General features: G+C 41.5%; 1 protein-coding gene across 1 annotated transcript in view; it reads right to left on the reverse strand.

The window, feature by feature from the left end:
* col27a1b (collagen, type XXVII, alpha 1b) overlaps positions 1–15885 on the reverse strand; it is a 62601-nt gene that overhangs the window by 3813 nt on the left and 42903 nt on the right. The window contains exons 29-56 of the mRNA XM_076731389.1: positions 15027–15080; positions 14549–14593; positions 13945–13989; positions 13697–13750; positions 12988–13041; positions 12847–12900; positions 11598–11651; positions 11307–11360; positions 8910–9017; positions 8757–8810; positions 8424–8531; positions 8294–8347; positions 7200–7253; positions 6077–6133; positions 5935–5988; positions 5769–5822; positions 5606–5659; positions 5418–5471; positions 5193–5300; positions 4997–5104; positions 4096–4203; positions 3948–4001; positions 2227–2289; positions 2014–2067; positions 1877–1912; positions 1343–1360; positions 1151–1186; positions 84–110 (exon numbers count right to left, since the gene is read on the reverse strand). Of these exons, the coding sequence (XP_076587504.1) occupies positions 84–110; positions 1151–1186; positions 1343–1360; positions 1877–1912; positions 2014–2067; positions 2227–2289; positions 3948–4001; positions 4096–4203; positions 4997–5104; positions 5193–5300; positions 5418–5471; positions 5606–5659; positions 5769–5822; positions 5935–5988; positions 6077–6133; positions 7200–7253; positions 8294–8347; positions 8424–8531; positions 8757–8810; positions 8910–9017; positions 11307–11360; positions 11598–11651; positions 12847–12900; positions 12988–13041; positions 13697–13750; positions 13945–13989; positions 14549–14593; positions 15027–15080 (1677 nt within the window). The remainder of the gene's footprint in view (positions 1–83; positions 111–1150; positions 1187–1342; positions 1361–1876; positions 1913–2013; positions 2068–2226; positions 2290–3947; positions 4002–4095; positions 4204–4996; positions 5105–5192; positions 5301–5417; positions 5472–5605; positions 5660–5768; positions 5823–5934; positions 5989–6076; positions 6134–7199; positions 7254–8293; positions 8348–8423; positions 8532–8756; positions 8811–8909; positions 9018–11306; positions 11361–11597; positions 11652–12846; positions 12901–12987; positions 13042–13696; positions 13751–13944; positions 13990–14548; positions 14594–15026; positions 15081–15885) is intronic.

Genomic DNA, 15885 nt, shown 5'->3' on the forward strand with positions numbered 1-15885 from the left:
ACAACCATTTTTACTTCTGTTTGTGCTGTAACATGTCATGATTCCCAAAACAATGAACTGACAAGAAAGAGAAGTTTACTTACAAGTGAGAGGGCAGAACTTGGAAGACCCTGCAAACCAAAGAGAGAAGCCTGTATTACATTGACACACTTCCGTTGTTTTTCTTTGTTGGCACTTGTGCAGCGACAGCCACTCAGTGTATCCGTGTTCAGGAAGCACTTCTATAAATCCTAATCTCCACTGTTGGTGGTGGGTTCTGCCATTCTCACCCAATATGCAGATATGCACAGAAACAATCACGAATGCACAGGAAATGAGGCATGAACGCACAGGAAATGAGGCGTGTCAAATGCAGAAAAGAAGAGCCGCTGGCTAACAGCTATTTGACTCAGATCACAGCGGAAAACAAGCTCGTCTGTAACTAGTTAGATTATTCTCCAAATGACACACTTGATGTGCTCGCAGTTTAGCTAAGGTGTAAATGCAAAAATTAGTTTGTCTTCCTTAAATGATTTTCCTGCAGGCTATATGCTGCACCTTCAGCTGAATCTACTCTTTTTTTTTTCTTTTTATGCAACTTTGGGATCTGAATTATGAAAAGATACTGAGTGTGACCGCCCTCAGGTGTTGTCGAGAGGCCATTTTCAGGATTGATACAAGCTGGGAAAAACTGCCAGGGGTGTAACATAATCTCACTTGTGTTCAATGCAGATAAATTTATTCTCACAGTTACGTCTGATAAGTTTCTTACAAAATGATAGTATCTTGGTTCCAGTGAAGTGACATGATATCAAAATACTGTTATGCTATTTCATGAAACTTCTTAAGATGCAATAAATAAATAAAACTAAGAATTTAGGAAAAAAGTGACATTTTTTAGAGGGAAAGAGATGCTTCAACACTACTGTGTATGTATTGCAGTACATTTTGACTACTAGTGTGTGCCACTATAAAAGACTACAACTCAGTGTTTCCAGTCTCTCCTTGATATTAGACGTACCTAATTAAGCTGCATATTTCTGGAAAATGCATGAAGAACTCCTTAATAATTAAATCTCAGTAGAGATTTTTTCACTTGTTTATACATCCAAATCTACAGTGAATTATATGTCTTTTTTCATATGCACGATATACAAAATGAAAAACTTACTGGTGGTCCAGGTGGTCCACGAGGGCCAGGAGATCCCTGAAAAATTGCAGCGCTGAATTAGCCTTCAAATTATTTAGAACTTGGCCTTTATAGATGATGATGAAGTAGTTAATTTTTTTCTTGGAGTACTCGGCAGACCACAGGCCTGTGCAAAGAATAATGATTAAGCTACAGAAGTGGATAATTACTCACCCTTGGTCCTTGCAACCCCTGTTGGAGATGAAAGGAAAAAGAAATCAATATTCATAAGTGGACAATCCAACAATAAGAGGATGAGTTCGAGAGCGGACCAAATATTATTCTATCATGTGCAGTGTAACAGCATCTTTGTGTACCAATTCTATAGAGACTCTTTATCTACTGTATGTTGAATTGCCCTCTTGCTTCTTTGCATGCGTACACTCAGCAAATCCTGTTTCAACGCAGCAAACCCATACATGAATGTTGGCATTTCAGGAGTGAACTGTGAATTATGCCTGTGTATGAGCGCTCAACAAACCTCTTAAAAAGCTTGAGATGAGCATGCAGCCAACATTTATCACCCTGACAGGAATTCCACAGCAGCTAAGTGTCACTGTGAGTGTAACAACAAACAGTGGAGCACAATAGGAAATGAAAAGTGCTGAGGGCAAAGGAGGCTGAGTGGTGTGCTGTCTCCATACTAAGTATCCTATTCTGTGCTCACAGTACAGACAGAAAAGGATTCATCAAAACAGCGCCACGCACCGTCTCCCCCCGACTTCCTTTGTCACCCTGAGGTCCCTGATGGAGAGAAAGGAGACAGAGGATCACTCCATCACTGCCAAAAAGCAGAGAGAAGCCACATAAAGCCTGGCAGATAGGATGAGATATGAGGTACATACAGGATGACCGCTGGGGCCAATGATGCCAGCCGGGCCCAAAGCTCCCTCCATACCCTGGAAAGCAGAGGCATGTTAGTGACTGAGGACATATATGATGGAGCATCTGATGGGGCGCCTCTTATTTTTCATTGGAAGTGTTCAGTTTGCGGGAGTTCAGTGCACAGGCATTGTCTGAAATACTGCATTGAGTTGCCAAACTATCATTAATCTTACCATCAAACCACGCGGTCCTTTTGGTCCCTGTATCCCTGCAGGGCCAGTGTCTCCTGGGGGTCCCTGAAGGACACACATATTTGTTATTATATATCAGCAGATAAAGTTTAAAAGTGAAACTAGAGTCAAGTAATCAATGACCTTTGTTGACCGGTATTGGCAAGAGGCCACCTGTGTTACCTGCTAAAACAGCTGTTGTGTCTCAAGCTGCAGTTCCTCTCATGGACTCTCATTTATGTTCTCCACAGCGTCCCAACTTTTTTGGAATCACGGTTATAATTACCAACAGTTTGTACTACTATACTACATGCTGATACTACCTGTCAACGTATACTTGTTTTTTGCAGTTAGTAGGTATATGGAATCTAAATGATACAATATTTTAATGGACCTCTGTCAAAATACAACTTTGAACTGCCAAATAAACATCTCAAAGAGAAAGCGCTTTTCCTCAAAGTTCAATACATCATTTGTTTGTTTTCTGAGGTGTTTCTGGAGTTATCCCTCCGTACACCATTCGCAATTTATTTTAATTGATTGCAGCTGTAAGTAGGTTCTCTATTTCCTGTGAGCATTACATTTTAGGACAGCAGTGTTGATTAAAAGCACACTCTAAAATAAGTGGATTTAGTGTGCATATGAGAGGATGATTGCAAGCAACTCATCTCACCTCACGTCTTTCCGACCTCTACACCCAAACACAATCTTCCAAAATGTCCCTTCAGAAACATGTGGGTGTCACAGATGTCTTTATATGGTTTATATGGTTTGACGCTCCTACAGTTTGTTTATGGGCAGCACCACACAAAACAGTTCAGCGTGTATTGTTTCAAACAGCACTAGCAAACAGCTACCCAAGTGCTTCACGATATATGTGCTGCCAGTTTTAATCTACTCTAATATATCTGTAGAAATAAATCGTTTGCAGGGCAGTGTTTTTGCTAAATTAATCGTAATACTACCTTAACCAAAAAAAGAACTTAAGCTTTGTAATGCTTCTGAGAAGTGGAAAGGTTTTACAAGAAACTCATGTAAGCAGCTTAATCTCTCCCCTTACTTAGAATAAGGTCAATATTGTTGTCGTTGCATAATTACAACCATTCAAGATCACTCCACGGTTTGACATGCTAAACATTTTGTTTCAGAGCCTTTTACACGACTGCACTTTTATCCTATGACTTTACTAGAAATATTCTTCCTTGTTTAGTTACAAGTTATTATTATAACAAATCATTATTAACAATACTGATGCAGAGCTCATCTGCTTCACACTCCTGTTCAACTCCTCGTGCAGGAAGACATCCAGCATCACTCTCAGGGTTTTAAGTTTCAGAGTGAGACTCTGGTAAAGCCTGTTCTGTTTCTTCAGCTGGCAATAATCTATAGTGCAGCAGTGCTGTAAGTAAAGAAGACTTATGTTGTAGCAGATCTCATCCTGGGGCAGGTTACAGTAATACCTAACAGCTTTCATCCCAATTTTTACTCAAGACAATATAATGTAATGCACCTCCAGAGAATTTTAGACATTCAAACTTCACAAAAGCACTTCAACCAAAAGGTGAGTTAAACCCAGATATTACTTTTAAGGTCATTTTACTATCTCAGAGTCTTATCATAAGTCTGGTGTAAGAGAAAAGAACTCTGCTCAGATTGGAAAATGAAAACTTTATAGGTGCGATTGACCTGAGGTCATCATTTTGGTTGTGAATGGGAGCGCATACCTTTGGTCCAAACATGCCCAGCACCCCTGGAAATCCTTGCTGACCAGTATCCCCCTGATAAACAGAGAGAGGTGAAAGTATCATTGCTGAACAACCAAAGAAGATGTCAAGGAACGGAATTTAAAGTTGTTGACAAATCAGTGCTCACTGGTTGCCCTTTCGGTCCAAGGTCTCCTTGTTTTCCTGGCAATCCTGTCCCACCAATAAAGCCTCTTTTTCCTGGTTCACCAGTTTGTCCCAAAAGACCCCTCTCACCCTGAACACACACAAACACACGTTAACACATACATATCCTCCTTATATTCCATCCAATAACCTCTCGACAACCAGTAGAAGGCGCTACTGCAGCGGCACCCTCATGATCCCTCACTGGCTTCCCACCAATGGACACTGTTAATTGCTCAGTGGGCCGGTGCCTATGTCCCTACATCACTATGGTGCTCCTGAAAATCAGTTTTGAAAGCTTCATTATCACAAGATGCAGTAGAATCCAACTACAGTTTACCTCATAACAAACTGTCCAAATTCAATAAATGTTAGATAATCAATATGACCAAATGAACTTTATTACCTCTCCACGGCCAGTGATGTAAAATAGCATAGAGCCAACAAATAAGGCCTCTCTGTCTTTCTCACAGACATGCATATGTAAATTTTCTGTAATATTGGCAAGGCAATGCAAATCAAGACTGTGCCAACTCATTAATATTTGCAAGACTAACTCCTCAAAAGTACGGCAGTTAATATGAGGTCCTTTGAGAACTGGTGTTAAAGACTTTGTGCCATGTTCGGCCTTTGTGCCAGAAAACACTCAAAATATAAAGGCAGCATTTTGGTGCCAAGAGAGGCAACCCTGGCAGATTAAAGCTGAGTTGGCAATTTCCACCTGAGATTGGCAATAAAATTGCCTGCATTGTGATCTATAAAAAAGCTTGGGCCATAAATTAACATTAAGTTCTTTGTGAGTACGATCAAAACTTCTGCACTCTTAGCTCAAGCAACTCAATTGAAGAAAAAAATAGCGCAAATTGTCCATCCATCATTCTCACCTTTGGTCCAAAGGAGCCTTGACTTCCTGGCAGCCCTGTCACACCAGTTTTACCCTGCTGACCGGGTTTGCCAGTTAAGCCCACCTCTCCATCTTCTCCTTGTTCCCCCTGAACATAGTCGTTGAACAATAATCAGAGCTGGGGTTTTTTTTTTCATTCATTCATTGGAAAGGTGCGTCACAGACAATGTCCTCACCTTGGTGCCTTTAGTTCCATCTTTACCAGCCAGTCCGTCAATGCCAGGTGGGCCCTCAAGTCCCTCCCTGCCCACAACTCCCCGTGGGCCAGGAGGACCCTCTGGACCCTTAGAAATGACAATCAGAATGTTTACATCAGAGCTTACGCTGCTTTTAGTAGCATGTAGCTTGAGTGTGAGTTATGTCTGATTATATACTGTATATATATTATGCATCCAACTCACTGGTGGTCCTTTGGTCCCAGAGTCGCCTCTCGCCCCTGATTTTCCTTTCTGACCCTGAGGCATAAAGAGTTCATGTTCCACAGTTCTGACATGGTTGCATGACAGGAAATGCAGTCCAATAGTATTGCATGAAATAACTGAGTTTTCTCATACAAAAAAAATCACGCCACTATTATTTAGGCCCTTACTTGATCACCTTTGGATCCTTTCAACCCCGGATGTCCCTTCGGCCCCGGATGTCCCTAAAATGATCATTACTGTTTGATTTGACATTCACTGATTGCGTTTGGAGAAGCTGACATACTGTCTATATATCTTTTAATAGTTTCAGAGACATAATTGGATACTTACAGGAAGCCCTGGGGCGCCCGCTTCACCTCTGCTGCCATCAACACCTATTTGACCCTGAAAAACATCATGTTCTGCATTTCAATGTATAGAACATCTCTTACACCAAACTGACACTAGACCTGAAGACAAAAACAAACAAAATGACAGGTTTTTTCATGTCACTTACAATGTGTCCAGGGTCACCTGGCTCTCCTCTTTCTCCTCGGTCTCCAGGAGGACCCTGGGATCATATGGAAACAAATGAATTAAACAATCCAGATCACAGCTAACAATAACACGAGAAAAACTAGCACATGTAAGAAACTCACTCTGTCACCTTGGGGACCTGTAGGACCTTCTGCCTTGCTGTCGTCTCCCTGTTCACCCTAAACACGCAATATAGAAACAGACAAACAACAGCAATCAATGGAATTTCCCTCTAAACCCAATAGTCTGTGCAAAATCAATGCATGTTTTGTTTGGAAGCATATAACAATGGAAGCACATTGCCCACTCTCAGATGAATGGAAAGTCATTAGATGCACTATTACCCACAATGATCCCATTTCACATGAATGGAGCTAATGTCTCTTCCAGGGTCTTTATGGGATTCATTAAACATTAACCACGGATGTGTGTATGATGTTAATAGTCATGTGTTGTCCATGTGTCGAATGAAATAAATAAATTAAGAGACCGACAGACAACCGAAAGTAGAAGAATAATTGGTGATGGCAACGGGCCGAGCAAAACTGGCACTTGCGTGGATAAAAAGCAACATATTGTAGCATTAGGGCTTTTACCATAACTGTGATACAGATCTGTATTTAGCAGACTCTGCGGCATGTTCGAGTGTTAGAGCTACCTGGCTCTCTCAAGTGACTATCATACATATTGCAATGACTTGTGTGATAGCACGATTCTGATTTAATTAGAGCTCAAACGCAGCTATTATTTCGTGGGCATTGGCAAAGAGAAAATAACAAATATCCACATCCAGATGGCTACTGCCCAGGGACTAAAAAAATGCAAATTAGCATCTCACTAAACTCTGATGCAGTGTGTTCTATTGTGTGCTGCTCTTGTCACAATGAACACAAATTATGTTGATAATATCCCCAGAATCATGAGCAGAAGAGTCCAGGTGCTTGGCTAATTGTATACATTTGACAGCATGGGTTAATTGGATGTGTCCTAGTTCATATCATTGATCAAATTAAGGGTGACTTTTGGAATCCGGCAAGGATAGCAAGACAGACAAAGGAAGCACTAATTAGGGACACAACTGAAGCTCCGGAGCATCAGAAAGACTGACCGTACACTCAAAGACAATGAAGCGCAAGGCAGTTTTACATTGTTAAGTAATTCGACCATTACAGGCTCCCAGAGCTCATTAGACACAATCAAAGTGCAGACGGTGGTAAGGGACAGCAAATAAGTGTGGCAATGTACCTTTTCACCTTTTGGCCCTGGAGGTCCCAGGGGGCCCTGCGGTCCCATGTGACCCTATGACAAGAAAAAGAGTTGGTGGCTCATTTCATGGCTGTAACCTCCAAACCTTAAATCTTATGTTCATAGCGCAGAGACACACATTTCTACTGAGGCAGTGACAGAGAGGGATAAAATTTACATAAACTGAGAGTACACCAGTGTCATCAATCTTCGCTTCATCTTTCATTGCCAGGGAAAATGCAATTTTGTGATTCATCAGTCAAGGCATGGTTGTGTGTGTTAGCAATATGATTATACTGTAGTCTTATCTGCAATGATTGATTTCTCAACCCCCGATCTCATCCTGAGCCAGGTGTGGACCAGTAACACTGCCAGTTTCATTTCATTTCATGAGAGAAAGTTTGTTGTTAAAAATCAACTGTAAACGAAAAGCTTCTCCACCACTGATCTTTTAACACATAAATTGTCTTCATTGGTATGGTTAGATAGAGAAGAGGCACATTTAGCGAGCTGCTAGCGAGCATGGCTTGTTAAAAAAATGACACACCACTCCCTCTTTGCTATTCAGTTTTTACTTATTTATTTTGCTTTGCTGGATTTGTCCTATGGCCTCCAGAGCACATTAGGTGGTATTGGTGTCTGCTTTCTGCCCTCTAGTGGTCAGCTTTAAGAGAAAAAGTAATTAAAACTGGTTTTACCTCTTCAGGGCCATTAATTAAGATTTAAAAATTTTTGCCTGATTCATATCTTTCACAAGCAAAGAATCAAGAAATCAAAGTGAAGTTGCACTTCCATCACGTAACATACGTGACTCAAGGTAACCTACTTGTTTTTGCCTTTTTACCAACATGCCCATTGTTATATAGTGGCATCCACACTACTTATCAATAGAAATACAGAAAGAATCGTAAAACAAGTTCAAAAGCCTTTATTTCAGAGGTTTAAAATGTTGATTGTCATTGTTTTTAACATTTATGAATTGACAGCAGAGTAACTACTTCTGTACAGGTTTGGAAGTGCTGTAGGTCCCTGACTTTGCTCACATCCAGCAATGAGACATATTATTCCATCAGTATTTATGAGCAAGTGCTTACCTCATAACCTGATATGCCTGGATCTCCTTGTTGGCCCATTCTCCCCGGAGCTCCCTGGGGGGATGTACACATTTAGCTCACATCCACCAACTACCGAGCAAGTCCTTCAAACCATCTGTGGGTGTCTTACCACAGGCCCGATGGTTCCTCTCGCTCCCTTCTGTCCATCAAACCCCATCTCTCCCTGCTCTCCGATTGGTCCGGTCTCACCCAGGTGACCTTGGTGGCCCTTGCTCCCCTGGAGAAAGGCCGTAAATGGGCAGGTATGCAGTGAGCGCCCAAACTTCACCCGCAGGTAGTTTGACAATTCAAACATTTAATACTGAAAGTCTATTTGACAAGCACTTCCAATGATTGTTTACCACTACAGCAGAGGGCTATTCAAGCTCTTGTGTGAGAGCAAATTGACAGACACTGAAGAATGAAAGGTGTATTTTAGCTCCAAGCAAGTGAACTGACAAACCCTTTCTCCTGGTTTTCCTCTTCCTCCAATTTTGCCAGGTTTGCCCTCCTGACCCTGGTAAAGGAAAGTCGAAGCAGGTAGTAAGTGGACAAAAAAGAGCTGCCTTTTCATGGGGACTGGATGAAATTAGGAGTTGGCTGCCGAGACACTCACCCTCACACCCACTAGTCCAGGAGGCCCAAGGGGTCCTTCCTTTCCTTTCAGACCGATTTCACCCCTGTCTCCTTTGGCGCCCTCTGGACCAGCATCCCCCTTTTCACCCTGAGAGGAATCATACAAGTCCAGTGAAAAAAGGTGATCATTCAGCTTTAGAGTTAGAGTATTTTGGTGCAATCACAGACAACCTTAGGCAGGAACACATTTGAATAAAATATTCAGACTGGAAACATTATTATTTATATTAAATAAACGCATTAGAGTTTCACAAGTGGAAAATAAATACGTATGTAAATGGAAAACTACCTTCACTGGATCAACTATATCAATGAAAGGTCTGTTTGTACTTACAAACAGGTTTCATCACTAATGATATTCCACATTATCAACTGACCCAAGAATTCAAGCATATTGCAAAGCTTGGGGGGCCACAAAGACAAAGCTTGGTCACCTATATTTAGGGATTTTTACAGTAAGACAGTACGAGTTTCTGAGTCAGAGTTTGATTCTCAGAGTGTTACAAGTTCTAAATGAAATCCAGTATTCACACCCCACAAAGGCGTGAGCCCAGAACAGAGTATATCCAAGTCTTACATCTGGCTCTACATTAAAGTCTGCAGCATTCTGAAGTAGCTTCAATTTCTTCAGTGACTGCTTAGGCATGTAAACAGAGAGTTGTTCCAGTAGTTTAGCCAGAATGACACAAAAGCTTGACTAATTCCTTAGAGAGACACAAGGCGCTGTGATTTTGTAACATTTCTAAGATTAAAAAAAGACGGTCACAGTGACGTGACACCACTTGTGGCCTGAAAGTGGCCCGTGGCTCAGAGGTAGATGTGATGCTGCATTATCAGAATTTCAGTTTTGTTGCAATTTCACTGGCAGAAACTGCTGAACAGCCAAGGCTTCACAGCAGGCAAGCAGTTTTGTAGACAGCTGAGATATCCAACTGAGTCATTTAAGGAAAAAGTTGACAATGGCAAGGCCTGCCTTTAACAAGGACAAGAGACAAAAGCATGAAGGCTAATGGGAATATGTCAATAAAAAAACAAGACTGGACCAAGAATTGAGCCCTTAGGAACACCATGGATACCAAGACGACAGGTAATTCCTTACAGAAAGGGAGAAATGGGATGAGGACCAGTGCCACGCTGTCCCACCCACTGAATATTCTAGTGAACAGCTGCACTCAAAATCTAGCAGTAAAATGACTGAGCACTTACCAGCATCAGCTCACTTCAAAACCATTAGACGCTTCAGCATGCGGACAGCGGAAATACATCCAACGTCCATTAGACTCCAAGATGTTTTTTTACAATTTGACAGCCGAGACACAAGAAGGCCATTTTCAATGATGCTTACAAATAAACTGTTGTTTTGTTGTTTTGTCTCCCAACACAGCCCTCTCAATGTGAAATCACATTGAATTCTCAATAACTTCTACTGTATTTCTGTTTGTTTCCTCCTGGTTTCTTGGTCTCCCTGCTCAACCTTTAGATGTTTATTGAGACACAAATATGGCTCCTCTCCGAAGTAGCTGATACTGCAGATATACAGTAATACTCATTTCATACTCTAACAAAGCCTGGAAACAATAACCAGGTATTCAATTTTCTACAGACTGCTGGAAAGAGTCAGTCAGCAATTGTTAGAATCCTCTAATTCTTTGCTGAATTTCTATTTTACCCAATTTCACCAATATGACAATGAACCATGACGATATGCTGGTTTTCATTCCCATAACAGTTAACAGCACAAGCTGGAAATCCCTCTCGAGCTGCCGTTTTCCATCCAGGAGCTGCACTGTGGCCAAGAACCACTCAAAGCAGTTTACTCTCCTCACTAACAGAAAACGTCCTGTACAGCACAGAGCCGAACACACTCTCAGGTTGACTCCTTTTTAATGCTCGCTGCACTCTGCGCTCACATTTTAACACCTTCTTTAAGCCAGAAGTTGCCTGTGGGGCTGTCGTAGCTCCAGCCATTTGGCTCTGCAGGATCGGCAGGCTTTTTCTGCTTTCCATATTTTTTTCTTCCCTGTCACAATACTCTCAAGATTTAAGAGCTCTTAAAATAGCACCGCTATCTGTTTTCACTGAGCGTCAACATAATGCAGCACCAACTGTACAAAGGCCAATATCTCACAAACAACACTCGACTTGCTCTGATTACAATAAGCTGCTACAGTAAACAGCATAGTTCAGTGGGTTCGCAGACATAAAGCCTCAGGGACGAATTAATCCGTGGTGAAGTTATTGACAACAATTTGATCAGTGGCCAACGTCTTGAAGCAATGTTTTTCCATTGACTGTGGGCCTATACAGTAAAAAACACTTTTTTTTAAAGTAATGAATAACTCAAATTTTAAGTCACAACATGTTTTTTTGGACTTGCCTTGGCTCCATCAGGTCCACTTGTTCCAGCCTCCCCATCAATGCCTGGCTCACCCTGTTAGAGAAATCATAAAAATATGACGGTTGCAATATGTTTTGGTGTTACAGTAGGACTGTAATCACAGGAAGCAAAAACAGATGAGGAGTAAGCCAAACGCTGACGAAACACTGTATTTGAAAACAAATTTACCACTTGGTTAACTCTGAGTTGCAAGTGACGCATTCACTTCTGAGGAATTTTAAGGCTTCACCAAGATAAATCTGACACTGAAAGGAAACACGGGATACTCACTCTCTGGCCAATCAAACCCTGCTCCCCGATGTTGCCAGGTAGACCGATGGCACCCTGTCAGGAGAATGATGGACATTTTGAGTACAGAAAAACATTTTTTTCAAGCACATAAACTATACATTGTGTAGAAAACAATAATATTTCTGTTAGGATCTGGACTTTTTTAGTTTCATTATTTCCTGTTTCATTTTGTAGCCATCCCTCATGTGTCATAGTTGACTTTACTTTCTGTGTTTTCCCGCCCTTGTGATTGTTTGATTGTATCCACCTGTGTGTAGTTGTCTTGGCTGTTTTCTTTCCAATACAGGTGCTAGTAGGGTTTAATGATGACTCTTCAGGTAGAAGTACTGGGACAATGGCCTGTGGGCACACCACAGCGACACAAGCCGCTAACATGCTTTTTTTTCACATACCTAGTTTCATTAGCATTCATGCAATTTTACTTGGACGTTAGTCTCTACATAGCTATCTTGGTAGACAGGTAGCTAACTTCTAAACCTAACTTAGCTGACAGTAGTTACTTATCATTCTCCCACTGCCTCCCCAGAAACCAATAATCCTACCTGCAATGTGACTGGAGACAAAACAGCCAATTTAAGAACCTACTCTAGCTTTTCAACTGGCTGAAATTGTGGTAGACTCTTGCTGTTTTGCAGAAGATGTCAGCAGAGTCGTCATTCAATGTGGCCCAGGACACATTCGCATACACACTGCTAAAAGGCCATATGTGGCCCAGACAACCTGAGCGATCAGATCTCAATGTGTCCTCAATGCCTCTTGGTTGCATTCACACCTGTCCACTTGTGATCAGACCACCCAAGATGCTTGTTAATGTGAGGTGTAAACAGGGCCTCAGAGTGGAGATGTTGAGAGAGAGCAAGTGAAAGACAATGTGAGTGAATTTCCAAGAGTTTGAAAGGGCACAGAGCTTACTATTGTGCACTCACAGTATATGGATAATAGCAAACACACATTTATTGAGCACAGATCAGATTTTTGTTTGCTAAAACTAAATATTTTTTGTGCAATTTTTATCTACAAAGCATAATGTATCTGTATCTTTTTGGTAAAAATGAGCAGGATTGAGTGCCAGCTCCTCCCACAGCTGTAACCATTTACTGCAGCAAAGGCTGTTGTGACGTCGTCATCCCACACAAACGTTCATGGTATAAAAGGCAAACTCAAGCACACATCCACCAGTCCACTGCGACAATCAATGAAAACGCAAACAGCGTATCTTCATCTTCACCTTCTCTCCAGGGTCACCGGCCAGTCCTCTCTCTCCAGCCTTGCCCGGCAGCCCCTGTCAAGAGCAGTCACAGGCTTCAGCGTTCAGTGTGAACGTAAAAGTCTGGTGGAGTTTTTACACCAGCTGTGTGATCAAACTCACCCTCACTCCCATCTCCCCCAGCGGCCCAATCGTTCCTGGTGGCCCTGCTGGTCCCTGCGGAAAAGCAGAGGCATCCATAAAAAGGTTAAGAGCACTTCCTAATCTTGGACAAACACCTCTGAAAGTGACAGTAAAAGAGGAAAAATGAGAGAATAAATAAGAACCAGGCAGAAAGTGTGGATTTGTGGAGATAAGTTAATCTGCAGGGCTAAGAGTCTTCAAAAGACCGAGCCAAAGCTCCTGCGAGTGATGGAAACAGGCCTGCTGTTATAGAGACACATTCAGGCTACAATAAAGCTGCCTCTCCAAGAAGGAGATGGTGTAAATCAAATTGTCTCAGACTCACTGCTTCCGTGCTTATGTCTGTGAGACTTGGGCAGAATGAGAGAAAGAAGATTAGGTTGTTCAGGGCTTTTTGACCAGGATACGAGTTTCTAGAAAGCACTGAATAAAAGGTGTCAAAATGGAAATTCAGACTTTATATGCAGAGGAAAGGTGCACAGTAGGTGCTGGAGAGTCACAGGTCATTACACATAATGAGACACTATAGTTTCTGTCTATATCCACTTTAAGAGATTCTGCAAAACTACAAAATTTGACATGAGACAGAGAGAGAGAGAAAAAAAAATTTCCACACGGCAGGTCTTTGATAATGAGGTTGATTCTCAAATATGGATCCAACGTGCACGTAAGCAAATAATAAACTCACTGGCTCTCCTGCAATTCCTTTGGCTCCTGGAGGTCCCGAGGGTCCTTGAACACCCTGAAAATAAAACAGCCATTTACAACACACACACACACGATTGGTATTCATGCACATGCTGAAACTATAAAACACCCACTAGAGTAACAGTGTGCCACATAAGCCTCTCTGATCCACTACTGTTCCCCAAAATGAGTCCACCCCAAAAATCCAGACTGACCTAAAAGAGACCTTTGTTAGCCCCAATCACTTACTGGAAATCCCTTAGGCCCAGCTTCACCTGGCTCGCCGAGCTTTCCCTGCAGCAAAACGACACAAATACTTTAATTGTTTAGTCTTCAACTTAAAAAAAAAAAAAAGTTCAAATTGTATATTTATGTATCTTCAAATTTTTTTGTCTCACAAATACTCCAAATCCCAGAGATTGAATTTACATTGATAGAAAACAGAGAAAAGCAGGAAATCACATTTGAGAGACTGGAGCGAGCGACCGTTTGGCCTTCTTCCTTCATGAATGACATGAAACGAAAACCGGTGGTGGAAAGTAACTAAATACATTTACTCAAGCACTGTACCTAAGTATAGTTTTAAAATACTTATACTTAACTGGAGTGTTTCCATGCTGTGCAGCTTTATACTGCACCAGCTCCACCCCAATCAGCAACCAGAGTAAAATGATGCTGATGCTGCTGATACCACTTAAACACTTTCACTTCAGTAAGAACTTTAATGCAGGACTTGGACTTGCAATGGCCTTTTTTCACATTTTTATATTGCTACTTTAACTTAAGCCAATTATTCAAATACTTCTTCCAGTGCTGTTAAAAGGGGAAAGTAAAGAAGCCCAATTTTCCTTACCATCTCCCCAGGGAGGCCCAATTTTCCTGGTGGACCATCAGGGCCCTGCAAAGAAAACATCCAACTCAGTTAGCTGAGCTTTCTGAAATCCCCCAGAGTCAAAATGTTCCCAACTGCCAGGCACTACCAGCACCATCAATATTTTAAGACTCTTTGATTTAAGGTTCTCTTGTTAGATTTCTAGTTAACAAAGACTGTCCTCTAAAGACTCTTTAGATGTTAAAAATAGCTAATAATTACAGTCTGCTGAACAAAGCTGCTTGTAAAAGTTTTTTTTTTCCCCCTACGTCACAGAAACTTGGGACATTTTGTTTACAGAGATTTGATTAATTAGGAAGTTGAAAGCCAGACATTGTTTTAAGTCAGTTTGGCATGTGAAGCAACATTATCAATAAATAGCCATAAGCTTGAGCTAAAGCTGAGACTGAAATTGTTTTATTAACCATTGTCAACTTTGACTTTGTGACCATGTGCTCACCTTTACTCCAGTGGACCCTTTGTCCCCCATTGGGCCATCAGGACCCCTCAGACCCTGTATAAGGAAATACATGTAGTCACTGATGAATAGCTTTGGAAAATCTGGCCTTTAACAGACCTGAGGCACATGTTACTTGACCTATTAAGTCAATGAATTAGGGCACTTAATCTCCATTTTTGTCATCCCTACTTAGTTTAGACTGGGAGGCAGCTCTCTCGCTTTCATTGTGCCCTGTGGTTTAGCCCACACTGGAGAGACATCATCAAAGATTGTGGCGATTTTGCAAATACTTGGCATCGGCGAATTAGCTCTGAAGCATGCCCAATCCACACTGTGTAGACTTTGCCCCCATCTTTCCAGGATCACACACGGTGGTACCGCCCGCACACTGGAGTTATTGTCAAGACGCCTTGGGAAAAGGTCACAAATCCTGTAGCTGATTCATCCTTGCCATTAAAATTGAACCAAAGTATTCGCTGTCGTTAAGCATTAAAGGATTGACTGTGTCTTTGGCTGGTTGTTCATGTAAGCATCTTACATAAATGTGATTCACACGGGGGCCAGAGCTGAATACAGTTCATTACTGTTGTTTCAAGTTATTGTCAAGTGGCAGGTGATGCGTGGGAAAATCTGAAATTCTGTCAATGTATTGGCTTTTTTTTTTTTTTTTCAAATGGCTTATTAAGATTGACATGTTTTATAATGCAAACATTTGCCATCCACAATGCCTCCATAATTACTTTTTCAGATCCATTCAACCTGAACGGGCACATTCGCTGGAAGCCCAACCGTTTTCCCTGGCTTTCTTGTAAAGTGCCCCAATTTTAGGGGCTTTTTACTTGAAACCCCTGAGACAAAA

This window comes from Chaetodon auriga, chromosome 5, assembly GCF_051107435.1.
Source record: "Chaetodon auriga isolate fChaAug3 chromosome 5, fChaAug3.hap1, whole genome shotgun sequence".
Classification (NCBI taxonomy): Eukaryota; Metazoa; Chordata; class Actinopteri; order Chaetodontiformes; family Chaetodontidae; genus Chaetodon; species Chaetodon auriga.